Source organism: Phodopus roborovskii, unplaced genomic scaffold (assembly GCF_943737965.1).
Source record: "Phodopus roborovskii unplaced genomic scaffold, PHOROB, whole genome shotgun sequence".
NCBI lineage: Eukaryota > Metazoa > Chordata > Mammalia > Rodentia > Cricetidae > Phodopus > Phodopus roborovskii.
Genome location: NW_026126598.1, coordinates 64,530 through 81,373, shown reverse-complemented (window position 1 = coordinate 81,373; position 16,844 = coordinate 64,530). Strand labels below are relative to the sequence as shown.

The 16,844-nt window shown below is 39.8% G+C and overlaps 1 protein-coding gene across 1 annotated transcript in view; it reads right to left on the bottom strand.

Annotated features, from left to right (window-relative positions):
• Kntc1 (kinetochore associated 1) overlaps positions 1-16,844 on the bottom strand; it is a 68,005-nt gene that overhangs the window by 39,369 nt on the left and 11,792 nt on the right. Inside the window, exons 9-26 of the mRNA XM_051204915.1 lie at positions 16,786-16,838; positions 16,285-16,400; positions 15,797-15,851; positions 14,844-14,942; positions 11,535-11,578; positions 11,361-11,426; positions 11,186-11,261; positions 8,490-8,615; positions 8,314-8,403; positions 6,952-7,005; positions 5,898-5,959; positions 3,982-4,093; positions 2,710-2,853; positions 2,087-2,143; positions 1,894-1,995; positions 1,445-1,564; positions 1,206-1,349; positions 546-644 (exon numbers count right to left, since the gene is read on the bottom strand). Coding sequence (XP_051060872.1) covers positions 546-644; positions 1,206-1,349; positions 1,445-1,564; positions 1,894-1,995; positions 2,087-2,143; positions 2,710-2,853; positions 3,982-4,093; positions 5,898-5,959; positions 6,952-7,005; positions 8,314-8,403; positions 8,490-8,615; positions 11,186-11,261; positions 11,361-11,426; positions 11,535-11,578; positions 14,844-14,942; positions 15,797-15,851; positions 16,285-16,400; positions 16,786-16,838 — 1,619 coding nt within the window. The remainder of the gene's footprint in view (positions 1-545; positions 645-1,205; positions 1,350-1,444; positions 1,565-1,893; positions 1,996-2,086; positions 2,144-2,709; positions 2,854-3,981; positions 4,094-5,897; positions 5,960-6,951; positions 7,006-8,313; positions 8,404-8,489; positions 8,616-11,185; positions 11,262-11,360; positions 11,427-11,534; positions 11,579-14,843; positions 14,943-15,796; positions 15,852-16,284; positions 16,401-16,785; positions 16,839-16,844) is intronic.

The following is a 16,844-nucleotide window of genomic DNA, read 5'->3' as shown; positions in this document are numbered from 1 at the left end:
GACTTTCAAACATGTATACAATGTATTTTGGTCATGTCTACCCTTATTTACCTCCTCCAACTGCCCCCAGACTCACATGGGTCCTCCAACCTTTATGTCCTCTTTCTCTAACCCAGTCAATCAGGGCTGCCCTTGTATTTTAATATTTAGTATTTTCCTACCCTTTATCGTTTTCCCAATGTATTTAGGACTTACCATCCTAAATGCTGGGACTAAGAGCACATGCACCCCTACCTTTATAATGAGAACTAATAATAGCGGGAAATCACTGTAAAGCCCAGCACCAACAAGTTAAGAGACTCGCTTCTGAGTAATTCCAGCACCCAAACAGAGGCACCCAACCCACCATGGACATTCTCTTGGTAGTAGGAATGGGTGGATTGTCATCTCATTTTGCATAATAAAGGAAACAGAATTATGTACAGTTTTTTTTTATCATTTTCTTACATTCCCCCCAAAAAATTCCCTAATAAATATCATTTTAATGACCAGAAAATAGCTTTCATGTTCAAAAAAGGAAAACCCAACAGTTAGCGTTTGCTTACATCTGTGTCAGACAAGCATCTTATCACTGCCATGGCCTTCGCTTCCCATGCTGTGTCAAAGAGTGTCATTGACTTTGAGCTACATCTCTTTAGTAAATCCTAAGAAAGAGAAACATACATTTTTCAAATATTAGAAACTCACAGGCTGGATGTGGTAGCACACACCTTTAATGAGACAGACCAAGCTTGGACTCCAGGGGCTTGATCCTTAGTACCTTCTCCCATTCAAGATCCCATTGAGCTTCTACTCCTAATACCTCACAGGAGACCCTACTGTTCTTTTCTTGAGATGTGACTTCATTATGCTGCCTAGCTGGTTTTGGGCTTGAGTGACCCAAGTATTTCAGTCTCTCTAACAGCCAGAAGGTCCTCCGACGGTTTTAAGAATAAGAATTGATCAATTCGAGTGCCTCATAGTAGCTAGTGGTAAAGCCATCAGCAGTCCTTACAGAGTCAAGCATTTTCCATGATGACGTATAGCACAGATTTCAGAATCAAAAAGTGGGAAGCAGGTAATGGGGATAGTGACCTGAGTCAGACACCTAGGACCCATGTGGAGGTAGGGAGAGTCTCCCAAGTTGTTCTTGACCTTCAAACAGGCATCATGCCTGTGAGCACACATAGTCATACAAGGAATACTTAAAAAGTTGGAAGTATTACCTCTATATAAAGCAAAAGAAGTTCTTCCTCTTGCAAATTCTGTTCCCGCATGTAAACTCTCACAAACTTCTCTAAGACAGAGGGGATCAGCTCTGGTGCCGAGACCCTGTCAAACATCCGGAACACTATAGTGGTTGTATTTTCCTGGAGATGAGACAGGGAAGATGGTGTAAATGATGCAGAGTCTGGCCACAGCTGGGTACCAAAACAAAACAGCACTCCTAGGGCTGGAACTCTACCTTCTCAAACTCAGAGAGGGACAGCTTGCAGTTGTATTTCTTATGCAGGGTGATCAGCTCCTGCAACTTGATTACCAGTGTCTGTAACTGTTGGACTTCCTCTGTGTTTTGGTAATCTTTCTAAAACAAAAGCATTATAACATCATTAAGGACACAGAACAAAAGTGTGATAGGCAAACACCATCAAACTTATCTCAAAGAAGTAAGTACTGGCCATAATTACACACAGGAGCCAGAATTACCCAGAGGAGGAAACCAGATTCTAAAATTTGAGAACCAGCAGGAAAGCAATTGTTTCAAGACCCAAATATAAATTCTGCCTCTGAGGGAGGATCTCATGTAGCCAAGGCTGGCCTTGAACATGATACATAGCCAAGGATATCCTTCTGCTGATACTTCCCACACCATGATAGGATTATTTTATCATAAAATTTGTCTCAACATCATACCCAGGAAATCCACTGCCAAGAGGATGCAAATCCAAACTTCTCTGTCTTTTCTGGTATAAAGAACACCTCTGCTAGCTGAAGTCCGTTTTCCGGCCAGTTTGCCTTTTACAAAAATGAAAGACTATTAAAAATCAAGTTTGAAGCTGCTGTGAGAGAGCAAAGGTCAATTTCATAGTTCATACACAGGTATTACCTTATCAGTTAACTCTAGGTTCCTGGATGCCTGTTCCAGCCACTTTGCAAGAATATTCTGAAATGGATACAACATTTAAAAACAAAATTCTCAATAACCACACACAAAAAAATCCCTATAAGTATTTTTTTAAAATGTATGTGAGTGCATCTGTGTGGCCGGGGTGAGGGGGACATCAGCTGTCCTGGAGCTGGACCAGCAGGTGGTTGTAAGGTACATGTGAGTGCTGGGAACTAAACCCAGGCCTTCCAAAAGACTCTGAGCGAGTCATTTTCCCAGCCCTGTAGCAGTCTCTTAGGAGTTCTTTATCTATCAGTTACACTGTTGGACACCGACTCCAAGACGTCAAACAGGCCAGCGTGGTAGTCAGTACTCTACCACCACTATCTTTGCTTTTCTTTGGAGACAGGACTGTAACCCATGCTGGCCTGGAACTAGCTGTGTAGTTGCTTTGTAGAATGAACTAAAATTCCCAGCAGTCCTTCTGCAGTTGCCTCTCAAGGGCTGAGATTAGAAATGTGCACCCTGCACTCAGCTGCAGCACCTTTTTACAGGGCTTCCTCAGCAATCCAATATGAAGCATTAAATTAGGTTGAAGAGTGGAAATACTACAAGAAACTCACTTGTCCTTTGGGCACAATCCTCCTCACGAATGGGATCACATCATTTTTAAACCATGAACAAAGTTTTTCCAAGGAGACTTGTGTAGAAATTGAGTTCAGCAAGTTCTCCAGCATTTTCACATCAAACTTGCTTTCAAAGTCAGCCTGAATTACAGAATTAGAAATTAAGACTTGTCTAACAAGTTTAAACTAACAACCCCTCAAAGGACAAAGACCTGCTTGATCTTTGCGGAAGGCAGTGAGAGAGGGCGAAATAAAGACAAAGTACAAGGACACAGATGCATTAAAGGCCTTGCCAAAACCCATTACTTTGCATGGTAACTAAAGAATATTATTTTCTCAAACAAGAAATTTTAAAGCCATTTCAAAGAATATGTTACTGATTTTGTGTTTGTTTGTTTGTTTGTTTGTTTGAGATAGAGTTCTGGGTAGTCCTGGCTGTCCTAGAACTTGGAAAATCACCGAGTGCCTCTGCCTCCTGAGTGCTGGGATGAAGGCATACACCAGTACTGCCCAATGATGTTACTGATTTACTAAAGAATGAGAAAGGAACTTTATGTAATTAATTCAAATGAGGGGGAGTTACAACTCACTAAATATTGTAATAGATAATTAATTAGTGAGCAATAGACAATAAACATACACAGAAAGGACTGTATCCTAAGGAAAATACAACTGGAGATGATAATACAAATACTAATAAGAATGTCTCTGAGTGGCATAACACAACACTTTTTTAAACTAAATGCTATATGTCAATATCAGCTAACATAAGGGGATTTAAATAAACGGTCAATCTGTGGATAAGATGGTGTCTATATTGCTTAGTCTGGCCTGAAACTCCTAGACTAAGCAATCCTCCTGCCTCAGCATCCAGAGGATCGTGACTATAGATATGTGCCACTGCACACACCTCAGATAAACACCTTTATTGAGTATTCCTTTACTACAATCCAAATAGTAGGAACATCCTCTCCATCATATTGGCAGAAGCATGATATTAATAAGTCCCTTAATAAAGATATTGCCTACTGAGGAACGACTCAAAGCTAATTGGACTATGAAGATGGATAAAATAAGGCACTATCAGCATACCACAGCTCTCCTATGATCTACTATTATCTGGGGATAATCTCCTGTGGCTCAGGTCACAGCCTATCAATCTAGAAACACTGTGCTGCTCAGTTACACTTGACAGCCTGTATGTTCCCAATACTCAACCACCCATTTCAGAAACTAGAAATCAAGAAATTAAAATGCAGAATACATTACCCGATGTCTAAGCCAAAGATACTGAGCACAAACAAGGTTTCCTTCTCTTAGCTGCATAAAAATATCTCTGAGAACATCTTCACTATTCAGGAATTCAATCCAAGAGCTACCACTGAGAAATCAGAGGGAAGAACCAAGTTAGGAGCGTAAAATCATACTTTCCAAATAGGTATTATTATACATCTTAAACACTGTTTTTGAACATTATTTATTTAGTTGGGGGAACTGTGCTAGGCACACAAGTAGAGGTCAGAGGACAACTTATAGGAACTGATTCTCTCCCCCATCATGTGGGCCACAGGGACTGAACTTAGTCACACTTGGTGGCAAACTCCTTGAGCATCTTGCTGGTTCCAACTACTTCCCTTTTTAAAATTTTAGTTTTATTTCACATGTATGAATTTTTACCTACATGTATGTATTTATACCACCCACAAGTATGGTGCATGAATGTTTTGCCTACACACATGTATTTGTACCACCCACACGTGTGGTGCTCTCAGGGGTCAGAGAAGGGAGTCTGACTTCCTGGAACTGGAGTTATGAATTACTGAGAGCCATTAGGTGGGTGCTGGGAACCAAACCTGGGTTCTCTACAAGAACAACTGCACTTTATCCATCTTTCCACCATTTTTTTTTTAAACAATTAAGTAAAAAACAAACCAGATCTAAAAATTCCACAGTGTCCAGTAAGCCCCCTTTCCCAAATCCAGAGAACTCCTCTCATCTTCACTAATGGCAGTGGCTCTCCAGTAAGGGACCCAAATCAGATAATCACAACATAAACAACCTGGAGAGATGGCCCGGTGGTCAAAAGCATTGGCTGCTCTTCCAGAGGACCCAGGTTCAATCCCCAGCATCCACACAGCAGCTCACACTGTCTATAACTCCAGTTCCAGGGGCTCTAACACCATTACACAGACATATATGTGGGCAAAAAAACCCAAAACAAAACAAAAAAACAGTGCATACAAAACTTTACAAAAAAAGGGGGGGGGGGGCAGGAGAATTGAGCCAGCTACCTAGGCTTTAAGAAAACCCTGTCTTTAAAAAAAAAAAAAAAAAAAAAAGTAAGCCAGGCGATGGTAGCACAGTCTTTAATCTAAGCGCTCGGGAGACAGAAGCAGTCAGATCTTTGTGAGTTCAAGACCAACCTGGTATGCAAAGCTACACAGAAAACCCTGTTTCTAAAAACAAAACAAAACACAAACAAACAAACAAACAAAAAAGTAAAAGAAAAAAAAAAAAAAGGATTTCTTATGTAAAACAAACAAAAACAAAAGTCATTAAAACTGGAGTCAAGCCGGGCATTGGTGACACATACCTTTGATCCCAACACTCAGGAGGCAGAGGCAGGCTAACCTCTGTGAGTTCGAGGCCAGCCTGGTCTACAGAGCGAGTTCCAGGACAGGCTCCAAAAACAATACAGAGAGACTCTGTCTTGAAAAGCCAACCAACCAACCAAACAACAACAACAAATTAAGCCAGTTATAATTTTGAAATACTTTTTATAAATTAGATTAACAAAACACAAGAGTTTTCTGACAAAAAGAATGAATGGAAAACAGAAATTTTCTAAGGCATCTATCAGAACAAATATATTTGGAGGACATATGTAGATATATAGAAATTTTGCTTTAGCAGCTGTGGTCCCAGAATCTGAATTCAAACAGACATACTAATGTACACACACCATGAATATAATTATTTATAAAGATAAATCTTTATAAAACAAAGGCAATGACCATGAGCAAGACAGAAATGATGACAAAGCTCTTAAGTCATATTATTGGAAAGAAAATATTTCCTATCATTTGAACACATAGGTTCCTCCTTCCCTTGGATACAAATTCACTCAAAAGAATACTATCTTTCTCATGATGTCCCAAACAAAGTTAAAAGTAGAATGCACACACCTGAATTTCTCTGGTCCAAATGCTCCATAAAATGTAGTTAACTTTGCATGAGCCTTTAGCACCTACAGAAAAAAATAACTTGATAATTTTAATAATATGTGGGCTGGTAAAATGGCTCATCAAAAGGCACCTGCTATGTAAGACTGGTGACCTGAGGTCAATCCCTGGGACCCACTTAAATGTAGAAGAGAGCTTATTCCACAACATTGTCCTCTGACCTCCACATGCATGCTATAGTAATTGCATCCATACAAACAGCAGCGCGCGCGCGCGCGCGCGCGCGCACACACACACACACACACACACACACACACATACACACACACACACTGTGATGATATTGAAATTTAAAAAGTTTTAAATGCTAAAAATAAAGGCCATTCTACCACAGTTTTGTATACATCCTCATTTTAACTAGTATTATGGCTCAATTCCCATTCACACAGCTTTCATTATTTAATATATCACACACAAAGAAAACATTTCTAGTCACATTTTATTATAAAGGCAAATGAATATTAAGTATGGGGTTTCTCACTCATTTACATTTAAGGGATAACATAGCTGGATTAAATATTCATTTTGAGAAGTTAGTTTTTTTAACATTTATTACACTGTCTGTGTTTGGAGGAGGAGGGGTGCATGTACCACAGAAGTGAGGGGGAGGGGATGACGATGACGACACGACAATCTGCAGGAGTTGGTCCTTCTAGCATGTGGTCTCAAGGACTAAATATGGGTCTTCAAGCTTGGCACAAACACTTTGACCCACTGAGCCAACTTGTCTGCCTTACTTTGGGAATTTAAATGCACATATGCTTGTATGCATGCCCATACTGATCACCGAAGTTCATTTATTGAGTGTTTAGCAGCTAGCAGGGACTAGGCAGAAAAGCTCTACAGGGATTGTTTGCTTTGACTCCAAAGCCACTATACTACTTGAAGTCCCATTTTGTTGCTAAGGAGGTACTAAACAGTCACTTAATGGCAACCTGCCTTAAAAAGAAAAACAACATCTTCATACATGAATTAACTACCAATGCAATGCCATTACCTCCATGAAGCCATCAGAATAGGCAGTCAGGGTTTTGTCTTCTTTCTTTAGAAGCTAAACATGGATGGTGAGACAAAGAGTATGTTAGGATAGGAATGTGCTGGGGATGGATCTAGTCAAAATACATTGTATATCGATGCAAAAAAGAAGAAGAAAGGAAAGGAGGAAGGGAGGGAGGAAGGAAGGAAGAAAGGAAGGAAGGAAGAAAGGAAGGAGGGAGGGAGAGATGGAGGAAAGAACAAACAGAGAGATGTGTTGCTCTTCATAAAGAGGGACTTTCTGTGACTTGACAGAAAATATTATCTTTGAAAGTAAATCATATTTAAGCCCAAAATGAAAGGAATCTGTTATATGCAATGGTATTAAACAATAAAGAAATGATTTATGAGGGTCCAGCAGCTAAAAGTATATACTGTTCTTCCAGGAGATCTCATGCCTTTTTCTTGCTTTCTTTTTCGAGACAGAGTTTTTAACTCACTGTGTAGACCAGGCTGGTCTCGAACTGAGATCCACCTGCTTCTGCCTCCCAAGAGCTGGGATTAAAGGTGTGCGCTGCCACCACCTGGTCTGATGCCCTTTTCTTGCCTCAGAAGGAACTTGCATTCACATGCACGTGCACACACACACACACACACACACACACACACACACACACACACACACAATTAAAAATAAAAAGAGCTGGGTATGCTGACTTACACCTTTAATCCTAGTACTGAGATATAGAGCCAGGCTTGTCCCTATAAATTCAAGGTCAGCCAGTTCTACAGAGCAAGTCCCAGGCTAGCCTGAACTAGAAAGTGAGATCCTGTCTTAAAAATATATAAAATAATAAATCTTAAAGAGATATTGCTAAAAATATTGCATATGAAAACTGCCCAGGCTGGACACATGCACCTTTAATCCCTGTACTTGGGAGGCAGAGGTAGGCAGATATCTGTGAGTTCAAGGGCAGCCAGGTCTATAGTATTCTAGGACAGCCAGAGCTACATACAAAAACCTGTCATGAAAAACCTAAACAAACAAACAAATAAATAAGTAAGAAATATCCAGAATTTACACACTAAGTAGAAAAAGGAAGTAAATGAGTAGTTATCAGGGAGAGGGGCCAGAAAGAAAACTACACACATCTCATTCTAGAATGTGTTGATGCACACAGTTCCATGAGTACACTACGAACCCTGAACTTGAGACAGAAAATCTGTGTCTTATGTAAACTGTCTAAAAGCTGGATGGAGAAAGGTAACTTAAGAAAAAAAAAAATTAAGGAAAAACACAAATACTGAAGGACAAGAAAATATATTTGAACTGAGAGAATTATGAGTGATTAAAGCGAATTTTTCTAAAAGGAGAACAACTTACCCTGGCTTTGGCATAACTGAGCATTTCCTGGGTGGTTTCATAGGTTATCCACTGGGCCTTAAGGCAGAAATTCACCACGAAGTCATCATCCTGTTTCAAACATGTAGACGAAGGCGACTTAGTAATGCCGGATAGCACATCGACCTGAAAACTCCAGCTGATGACTGGAAACACACCTGGATTTTGCAGAGATTTTCTTTAGCTTCTTCTACAAGTTGCTGCCATTTGGTCTGCTCACTGGTGTCCGAAGAAATCAAAGCCAGTTTCTCCAATATATCATTTGATTTGACCTTATAAACAAGCTATAACACAAACATGCCATATCAAGTGATGTGAAGGATAGGATCTGAGTGTGACACATCTTGGGAAGCTAAGGAAGACAAACCGAGATTCCTCCCTCGGTTGAGGAACGAGGCTTAAACAAGGCAGCTTTGGTGGCCACTATGGTGCATGCCTTAGTCCCAGCACTTGGGAGGCAGAGCAGGGAGATCTCTGTAATTCATTACCAGGCTGTCTAAGGAGGAAGCTCCATGCCAGCCAGGGCTGAAAGGTTAAGACCTTGTCTCAAATAAATGAAGGAAGGAAGGAAGGAAGGAAGGAAGGAAGGAAGGAAGGAAGGAAGGAAGGAAAGAAAGGGAATGGAAGGAAAAAAGTCAACTCTTACCTATCTGGAAGGTAAACCAGATTATTAGGAATTATGAAAAACATTTTTTACTGTGCCTGTGGCTATGTATGAGGAGCAGCAGGCGGCACTTGAGCATCAAAGGTTCAGCCTACCAGATGCAAAGCACTGATTGAGGGCGGGAAATCTCAGACAGGCAAGGTCCCGATTTTATACAATAAGTGTTAGTTTAAATAAAATTTTTATGACTAAAGATTTTTAACAAATGTAGTAAAGGATTATGATAGAGGTTAGCTTAGGGGAAAAATTAATATAGGTAAAGGTAGGATATAGTATTGTCCCCATCCTTGATGAAGCACAGGCTGCAGAGGACAGAAAATAGGACCAAGCAAGTGTCATGCAGCTAGGATGTATGAGTTTCTCTTGAGGAGCCATACAGACTATGATTTACGTTAATGATTAAGGAAAACAATTGAGTCCCAGGAGTTAGCTCAAGTTCTTTTTGATATTGGGGAATCGTGTTCTTAAATTTTGGTGTGCATCATAATTAAAACAAAGCTTTAAACAATTGACTTCATGTAACTAGAAAACAAAGAATTGGATGGTTAGTTAAGATACGTGAACAGGACTCTAACATATAAATAGTGGAACTGCTAATCTGTTTCTCTGGCAATTATAAGAACCACTGCCTATGTAAACAGTTTTGGCTGAATGGCTGCTGATCTATGGGAAGTCTCAAAGATAAATGTTTAACTGTGTGTGGGTTCTTGAGGACAATTTTGTTTTTCACCTGTAATACATAAAATGCTTAATCATGTAAGGGAAATGAGAAACATGATTTTTTTTTATTTGTATTCACTGTAATCATTCACTTAAAAAATAGAAGGTAACCACATTGTAATTTTTCTATTGCTTGAAGATTTTGCTGGGATATATAAGCTATAAGGGAAAAAATAAAGGAGAAGTAAAACATCAGGAAAGTAGTGAGAAGGAAGTCATCACGAAAGAGAAACATCAGGGTAAAGGAAGGGAAGAGGAAAAAGGATAGAGTAGAACAAGCAACAGAAAGGATAATAAAATGAAGAACTAAGCTTTGGCCCTCAGAAAAGTCCTCATATGTCTGTCTGGAGTATGTAGTTTGCCTACTCTGCATCTCCTCTTCAGTTTCTCTGGCCTGCCATTCATCAGCACCCTAGGTGAGATCCTGACATGTTGGAGATGTATATGTTTTCCTTTCTTACCAGCCACAGAAAATTAAGTTTTGCCCCACTTGCTGGCTCCAGAGAATTAAGTTTTGCCCCGCTTGCCAGCCCCAAAGAATTACGTTTTGCTCCCTCAGATAGAAAAGTCAATTGAGTGATCAGTCCACCGACTCCAAGGCTCCCCATCAATTCCTGAATTGCTGAAGGCTGGTCCTTCCAGCAGCATTACTGAATCCTTAATAAACTTGTCAAGAGGTGTTCAAAGAGCTTTCTTATTCAAGCTAAGACACAAATCCAATCTAATTAAGCTTCCATAGATAGATAAGAAAATCAGTAAAATACAGTCTGTATACAACTAAGGACTACTGAACCTTAGAAAAGAACCCAATCTTGTCACTGACAACATGGACCAAACTGCCAGGCACAGAAGGATGATGCATGAACTTACAAATGCACAGCCCAACAACAGAACTCACAGGAACAAAGCTAAGATACTGCTTATTAGTAGAAGTGTTAAAGAGAACAGAGGAGGGGAGCTTATCGAAGCAGTGAGTCTTCCAGTAAACACAGGAGAAGTAAGTTTTAGAGGTCTACTAAACCACATCATGACTGGCATTAAAAATGTGTCATTTCAAACTGCTACAAGAATAGCTGTATTTTATCACTATTTTTTGTTTTGATACTGTCTCTCTTCAATGATATCTCTCTCTGGCTCACTATGTATACCAGGCTGGCTTGAAACTTAGAGACCTGCCTGATTCTGGCCCTCACAGTACTGACATTACAGGTTTGTGCCATGAGGCCCACCAGTCTGGCATAATTAGATCCCCTATAACTGGAGTTACAGATGGTTGTTAGCCATTGTTTAGGTACTGGGAATTGAATCCTGGTCCTCTGCAAGAACAAATTATCCTAACCACTGAGCCATCTCTCCAGCCCCTAGAGCTCTTGTTTTAATGAATTCAAGTATAGCCCTTCTGCGACTCTTGAGCCTCTAGCACACCAAGAAAAGTCTGCCCAAGAATAACTTGAACAAATGAATGCTTACCTCCACATCCAGTCCAAACTGAATGGCAAAGCTCTCAGCTTCAGCAAATCTATGCTTATGAAGTAACCGGCTCAGTCTGAAGAGTTGGAAGAAATTTCACCAGATGCCTATTCATTAGGGAGTTTAAGTTTCTCATTAAAGGGCAAATAAGGCTTAAAAAAAAATGAGAAGTTACCTGTTTTCTGGTAACACCTCTGTAAGGTACTTAAGTACTAAATCAGAGACGGAGTCTTCAGATAGGCTGAAAAAGAGCATATTACATTGTGATGCCCCTGCCACGAAGCATTCATGAGTAAATTCTAATTTAGCTGCTATGTAATGATTATCTGGTAAACAAAGCATAACTTACTTAGGATCATTTTTGTGAATTCCTTCCAGAAGATATATAGTATCCTACAGAAACAAAACAAAAAACAAACAAAAAAATTAAAACTCCAATATAAAGCCAACCAGGCACTTCATTATAATAAACAAATGGTTCAGGCAAGAATTATCCATTAGTGGATTCTTAATATCACTGTGGAAAAACTGAGAAAAAGATGTCAGCATCACAGGACAAAACAGTTAGGATAAGGACCTCAACTTGTTACATTGAGACATGAGATCGGTGTAGCATTTTGTTAAAAACCTTACAAGAATTGAATTAAAATGAAGTAAGCAGACAAATCCAAACAGAAATCTTACAGCAAGCTAGGACTTCACAACTGTCAGTCTCTCAAAAGACAGAAAGGACCAGGAAACTACTCCCTGCCATGATAACCAAATTCAGTAATTTCAGGATTAGATCCTGGAAAGAAAAAAAGTTCCAAAAAGCCTCCAGGGGCTGGCAAGAGGGCTCAGTGGATAAAGGCACTGGTTGTCAAACCTGAGGACTGTGTTAGATCCCCAGAGTCCACACTGTAGGAGAGAACTGATAACCACAGGTTGTCCTCTAACCTCCAAAGGTGCACTGCCTCCACACTAAATAAATAAATGGTAAAAGCTGTAGAGTAATTGGCACAATTGGTAAAATATTAGTTTCCAAAGTTTATTTTCTAATACATTTGTATTAATGTTAAATTTCTTAGTGCAACATTAGAGTATTAGAATAATCTTATGATTTTTGCCTGCTTCTTTGAGTCAAGGTCACATATAGCCCACAATGGCTTGGAATTCATTGTGTAACTGAGAATGAACTCCAATGTCTAAATTTCCTGTTCCAAAGTGCTGGAATGACAGGCCTGTACAACCACACTCAGCAGAACTGCCTTATTCTTAGCTTTTACATGTAATTATATAGAATGTGTGCCTGTGCATGCATGACACAGTACAAGATATATAAAGTATCTTAGTAAGTGGAGGTCATGAGACAACTCAATTCTTTCTTCCAACACGTGGGTTAAAGGCACCAAACTCAGGTTATCAGATGTGATGGTGAGCAACTTCGCCACCAAATTAGTCTTTAAAATAGCCTTATTCTTTTTAAAAAAATTTACAGTTTATCTTATTTTATGTGTGTGTTTAAATGTGCATATGTGCACCATGTAGATGCATGGGCCTGAACATCAGAAGGTCATGTCGGAGGTGATGATGAGCTACCATGTGGGTGTTGGGAACCAAATTCAGGTTCTCTACAAGAGCAGCAGGCATGCTTAACCACTGAGTCATCTCTCCAGGCTCCAAGAATAATATTACTATTCATACACATACATACACTATAAATATACATATATGTGTGATCTTTAAAATTATTTATTATTTTATATATATGGGTATTTTGACTACATGTATGTCTGTGCAAGGTTTTTGTGCCTGGTGCCCACAAAAGCCATAAAAATATAATGGGAGAACAGGTAATAGAGTTATAGGTAACTGTGAGCCACCATATGGGTGCTGTGAATCAAACATGGACCCTTTGGGAGAGCAGCCAGTGCTCTTAATCTCTGAGCCATCTCTCCAACCCTACAGCCTTATTCATAAGATACTAAAGAATTGGCCGGAGAGATGGCTCAGAAGTTAAGAACATTGGCTACTCTCCCAGAGATTCTGAGTTCAAATCCCAGCAACTGCATGGTGGCTCACAACCATGAGATCTAGTACCCTCTTCTGTCATGCAGGTATACATCCAGGTAGAATGCTGTAGTATATAGGATAAATACATCTTTAAAAAAAAAATACTGAAGAAGTTAGAGATGAAAGGTCAAGAAGTATACAAGTTCCAAAATGTATGGGGAAATAAAACATTTGTGTGTGCATGTATGAGTGTGTTTATAAATACACTAAAATGTTTTTTTTGAAAAGGTCCACAATTGTCAGGTGGTGGTGACACACGCCTTTAATCCCAACACTTGGGAGGCAGAGGTGGGCAGATCTCTGGGACTTTGAGGCCAGCCTGAACTACTGAGTGAGTTCTAGGACAGCCTCCAAAGCTACAAAGAAACCCTGTCTTGAAAAACAAAAAACAAGCTGGGCATTGGTGGCACATGCCTTTAATCCCAGCATATCTCTATGAGTTCCAGGCCAGCCTGGTCTATAGAACTAGTTCCAAGACAGCCTCCAAAGCTACACAGAGAAACCCTGTCTGGAAACAACCCCACCACCACCAAAAAAACAAACAAGAAAAAAAAAAAAAAAGGAAGGAAAGAAGGAAGGAATCACAATCAAAGGGGATGGCTGCACACACCTTTAATCCCAGCACCCAGGAGGCCAAGGCAGGTAAATCTCTGTGAGTTCCAGGCTAGTCTGGTCTACATGCCAAATTCCAGGACAGCTAGGGCTACACAAACAGAGACTGTCTCAAAAAATAAAAGCAAACAAACAAACAAACAAACAAACAAAAAAATCACAATTTAGGGCTAGAGAAGTGGCTCAGAGATTAAGAGCACTGGCTGCTCTTCCTTCCAGAGGTCCTGAGTTTGATTCCCAACAACCACATGGTGGCTCACAACCATCTATAATGGGATCTGGTGCCCTCCTCTGGCAAGCAGGCAGAACACTATATATATATATATATATATATATATATATAACGTTTTATATATATATATATATATACAATACATTTTTTAAACAATCACAATTTAAAAATATGAATATCATACAATGCATATGATTGTTACATATTCATAATTTTTCAAAGTAAACGGGAATGATAAGTTTACTATCTTGATTTGATCTTTATAGACTTTATAAGTGTACTGACTTAGCATACTATATGCCACAAATTTTTAGAATTAAAATAACAAAAATAAAATCGCTACTGCTATGAAATTGCCATCAATGGTTCTGGTACAGAAAAGAAGAAAGCTGAAAAGCTGAAGAAGGGCGAGAGACAGCTCAGAGACAGAGAATGTACTGCTCTTGCAGAGGAGCCACACCCAGTACCTCATAGCTGCCTCCAACTCCAGAGCCAGGAGAACCGATACAGCTCATGCACAAACTCCCACAGACACACACACAATTAAAAACACTACAAATATATGTTTTAAATAAGTGGAATAGCAGATTTATCTTAATTTTTGTAAAGACTGGGGTTGGGTCTGAGTATCTGTTATTATGAACGTAGGTATAAACCAGAGATCAAGCTAGGTATTGCACTAAGTTCTAGTCATGCTTTTCTTACTTGTAAAAGTTAAGAAATAAAATTACAGCCCAGTAGCCAAAATGTGCATATACATACCGTGCTAATTCCTGTTTGAACTAAAGAAGAAACACTTGATACTTCCAAAGAATACAGTATTTCCATCGTAGGTAAAGAATAGATGATGAGGTTTCTCGTCTATAAGAAATGAAAACAGTTCAGTGAGCTAATCCAAACATATCAGCACAAATCAGCGCTACCCTGTCAGGACATCTGCTAAAAGATCCTGTACAAAACTAAACACAAACAACAATCCCCTCTCAGTACTTATGCCACTGTTATTATTTACACAATACACACAAACTGTGTTCTTTAAAAAAAAAAAAAAAAAAAAAAAGACAGAAACAATGGTCTGGCCTCTTTTCCCACCCACCAAATTAAAGCAGGCACACAAGTTCTCTCAGTTAATTCTGCAGTGCTACAATGTCCCAACAGTCACCTAGCAAATGCCTTCTCCTCTGTGCCCTCCCTCTCTTTCTATGCTCTTTTATCTCCCTCCTTCTTTGCCATCCCAGTCCTTCTCCTTAAGGTCTACAAAGAGAACTCAGTGCCTTGCATTCACTAAGCAGCCACTCTCACCTTCATCCCCTGGACTTGCTTGGGTTATCCCAGGCTTGCCTTGAATGCATGACCTTGCTGTCTCAGCCTCCTAAATCCTACTCTACAGGTGTGAGATAACACACCCAGCTCAAATAAGTTCACTAATTTTGATTCCTAAAATAAAGAGCCAAAACTCCATCTTTTCTTTGAAAAATGAAATCCAGTTCAGCAGGCTTATTTCAGGTTTATCAAACCCATGTGCATATCAATTTAGCATGCTGTAGGAATTACATGGCATCATTTCTCTGTGACCCAGGCAGAACTTCAGTTGTGAACATGCCACCTCAGCCTGTAGAATGGCTGGGAATATAGGTATGAGCCACCAGAACTGGCTAATAATTGTGATTTCTAACTCACAAAATGGACAAGTATGAAGGAAAATTTCCCAGTACCTTCTCCTTCGTTGTAGTTGTCAGAGTGACTAATTTCAGGTTTGCAATCCCTTGCCTAGAAGAGAAGAGAAGAAAGGAAGGAAGGTTAGAGGAGGGGAGAGAAGGGGAGGGGAGGGGAGAGAAGGGGAGGGGAGGGGAGGGGAGAGAAGGGGAGGGGAAAGGAGAGAAACGGAGAGGAGAGGAGAGGAGCTCAAGTTAAACAAGCTTTGCAGGCTGCTAAGTATAAGCTAAGGTAAAGTGACATTCTCACAAAAAGGTTAAAACGCAATTCACAGAAGACCGTGGATTCTGTTTTCACAGATTCTGTGTCTAATATAACATACAAGTTCCTATTACATTACCTATTTGTGCCAAATAGAAACTGGCAAATAAGGAATAGGTCCTCCTCTGCTAGACAGTTTCAGATGTGGTTCTGAACACAAACCATAATAAACCATCTTTATAAACCCAGGGCTATGAAAATCACTACTAACTAGACTCCAACATACCAGGTAACGGATGAGGGAGAATCTGCCTCTGTTGTAAGAAGAAACTGCTCGATGGGAAGAGAAGGCCAGTTCCACACAGGAGTGAGAGTATAAGCGTCCCACAAGCTCAGCACGTTCTACAGAAGTAGTACTCAGTTAGACATCTTTATCATTTCAAAGTTAAACTTTAGGCTACATTACTTGATACACACACACACACACACACTGAAGTGAAGCACAGCACACATGGTAATCCACCCCAGCTAATGTCCTTGTCTAACACACACACACACACACACACACACTGAAGTGAAGCACAGCACACATGGTAATCCACCCCAGCTAATGTCCTTGTCTAACATTTGTATCAGTACACATATTATCAGAGTGGAGGATGTAGCTTCATGCTAGAACACTTGCGTGGCATTAATGAGGCTGTGAGCTGACTCCTTAGTGCAGATTCAAATAACAAATAAGTAGTCACAGTAAAATGAAAACACCGAAGAAGGATCAGAAACATACATCAGTATCTAGCACAAAAAGCAGGTTGTCGATCAGCTGAAATGACTTTGCACCTGAAA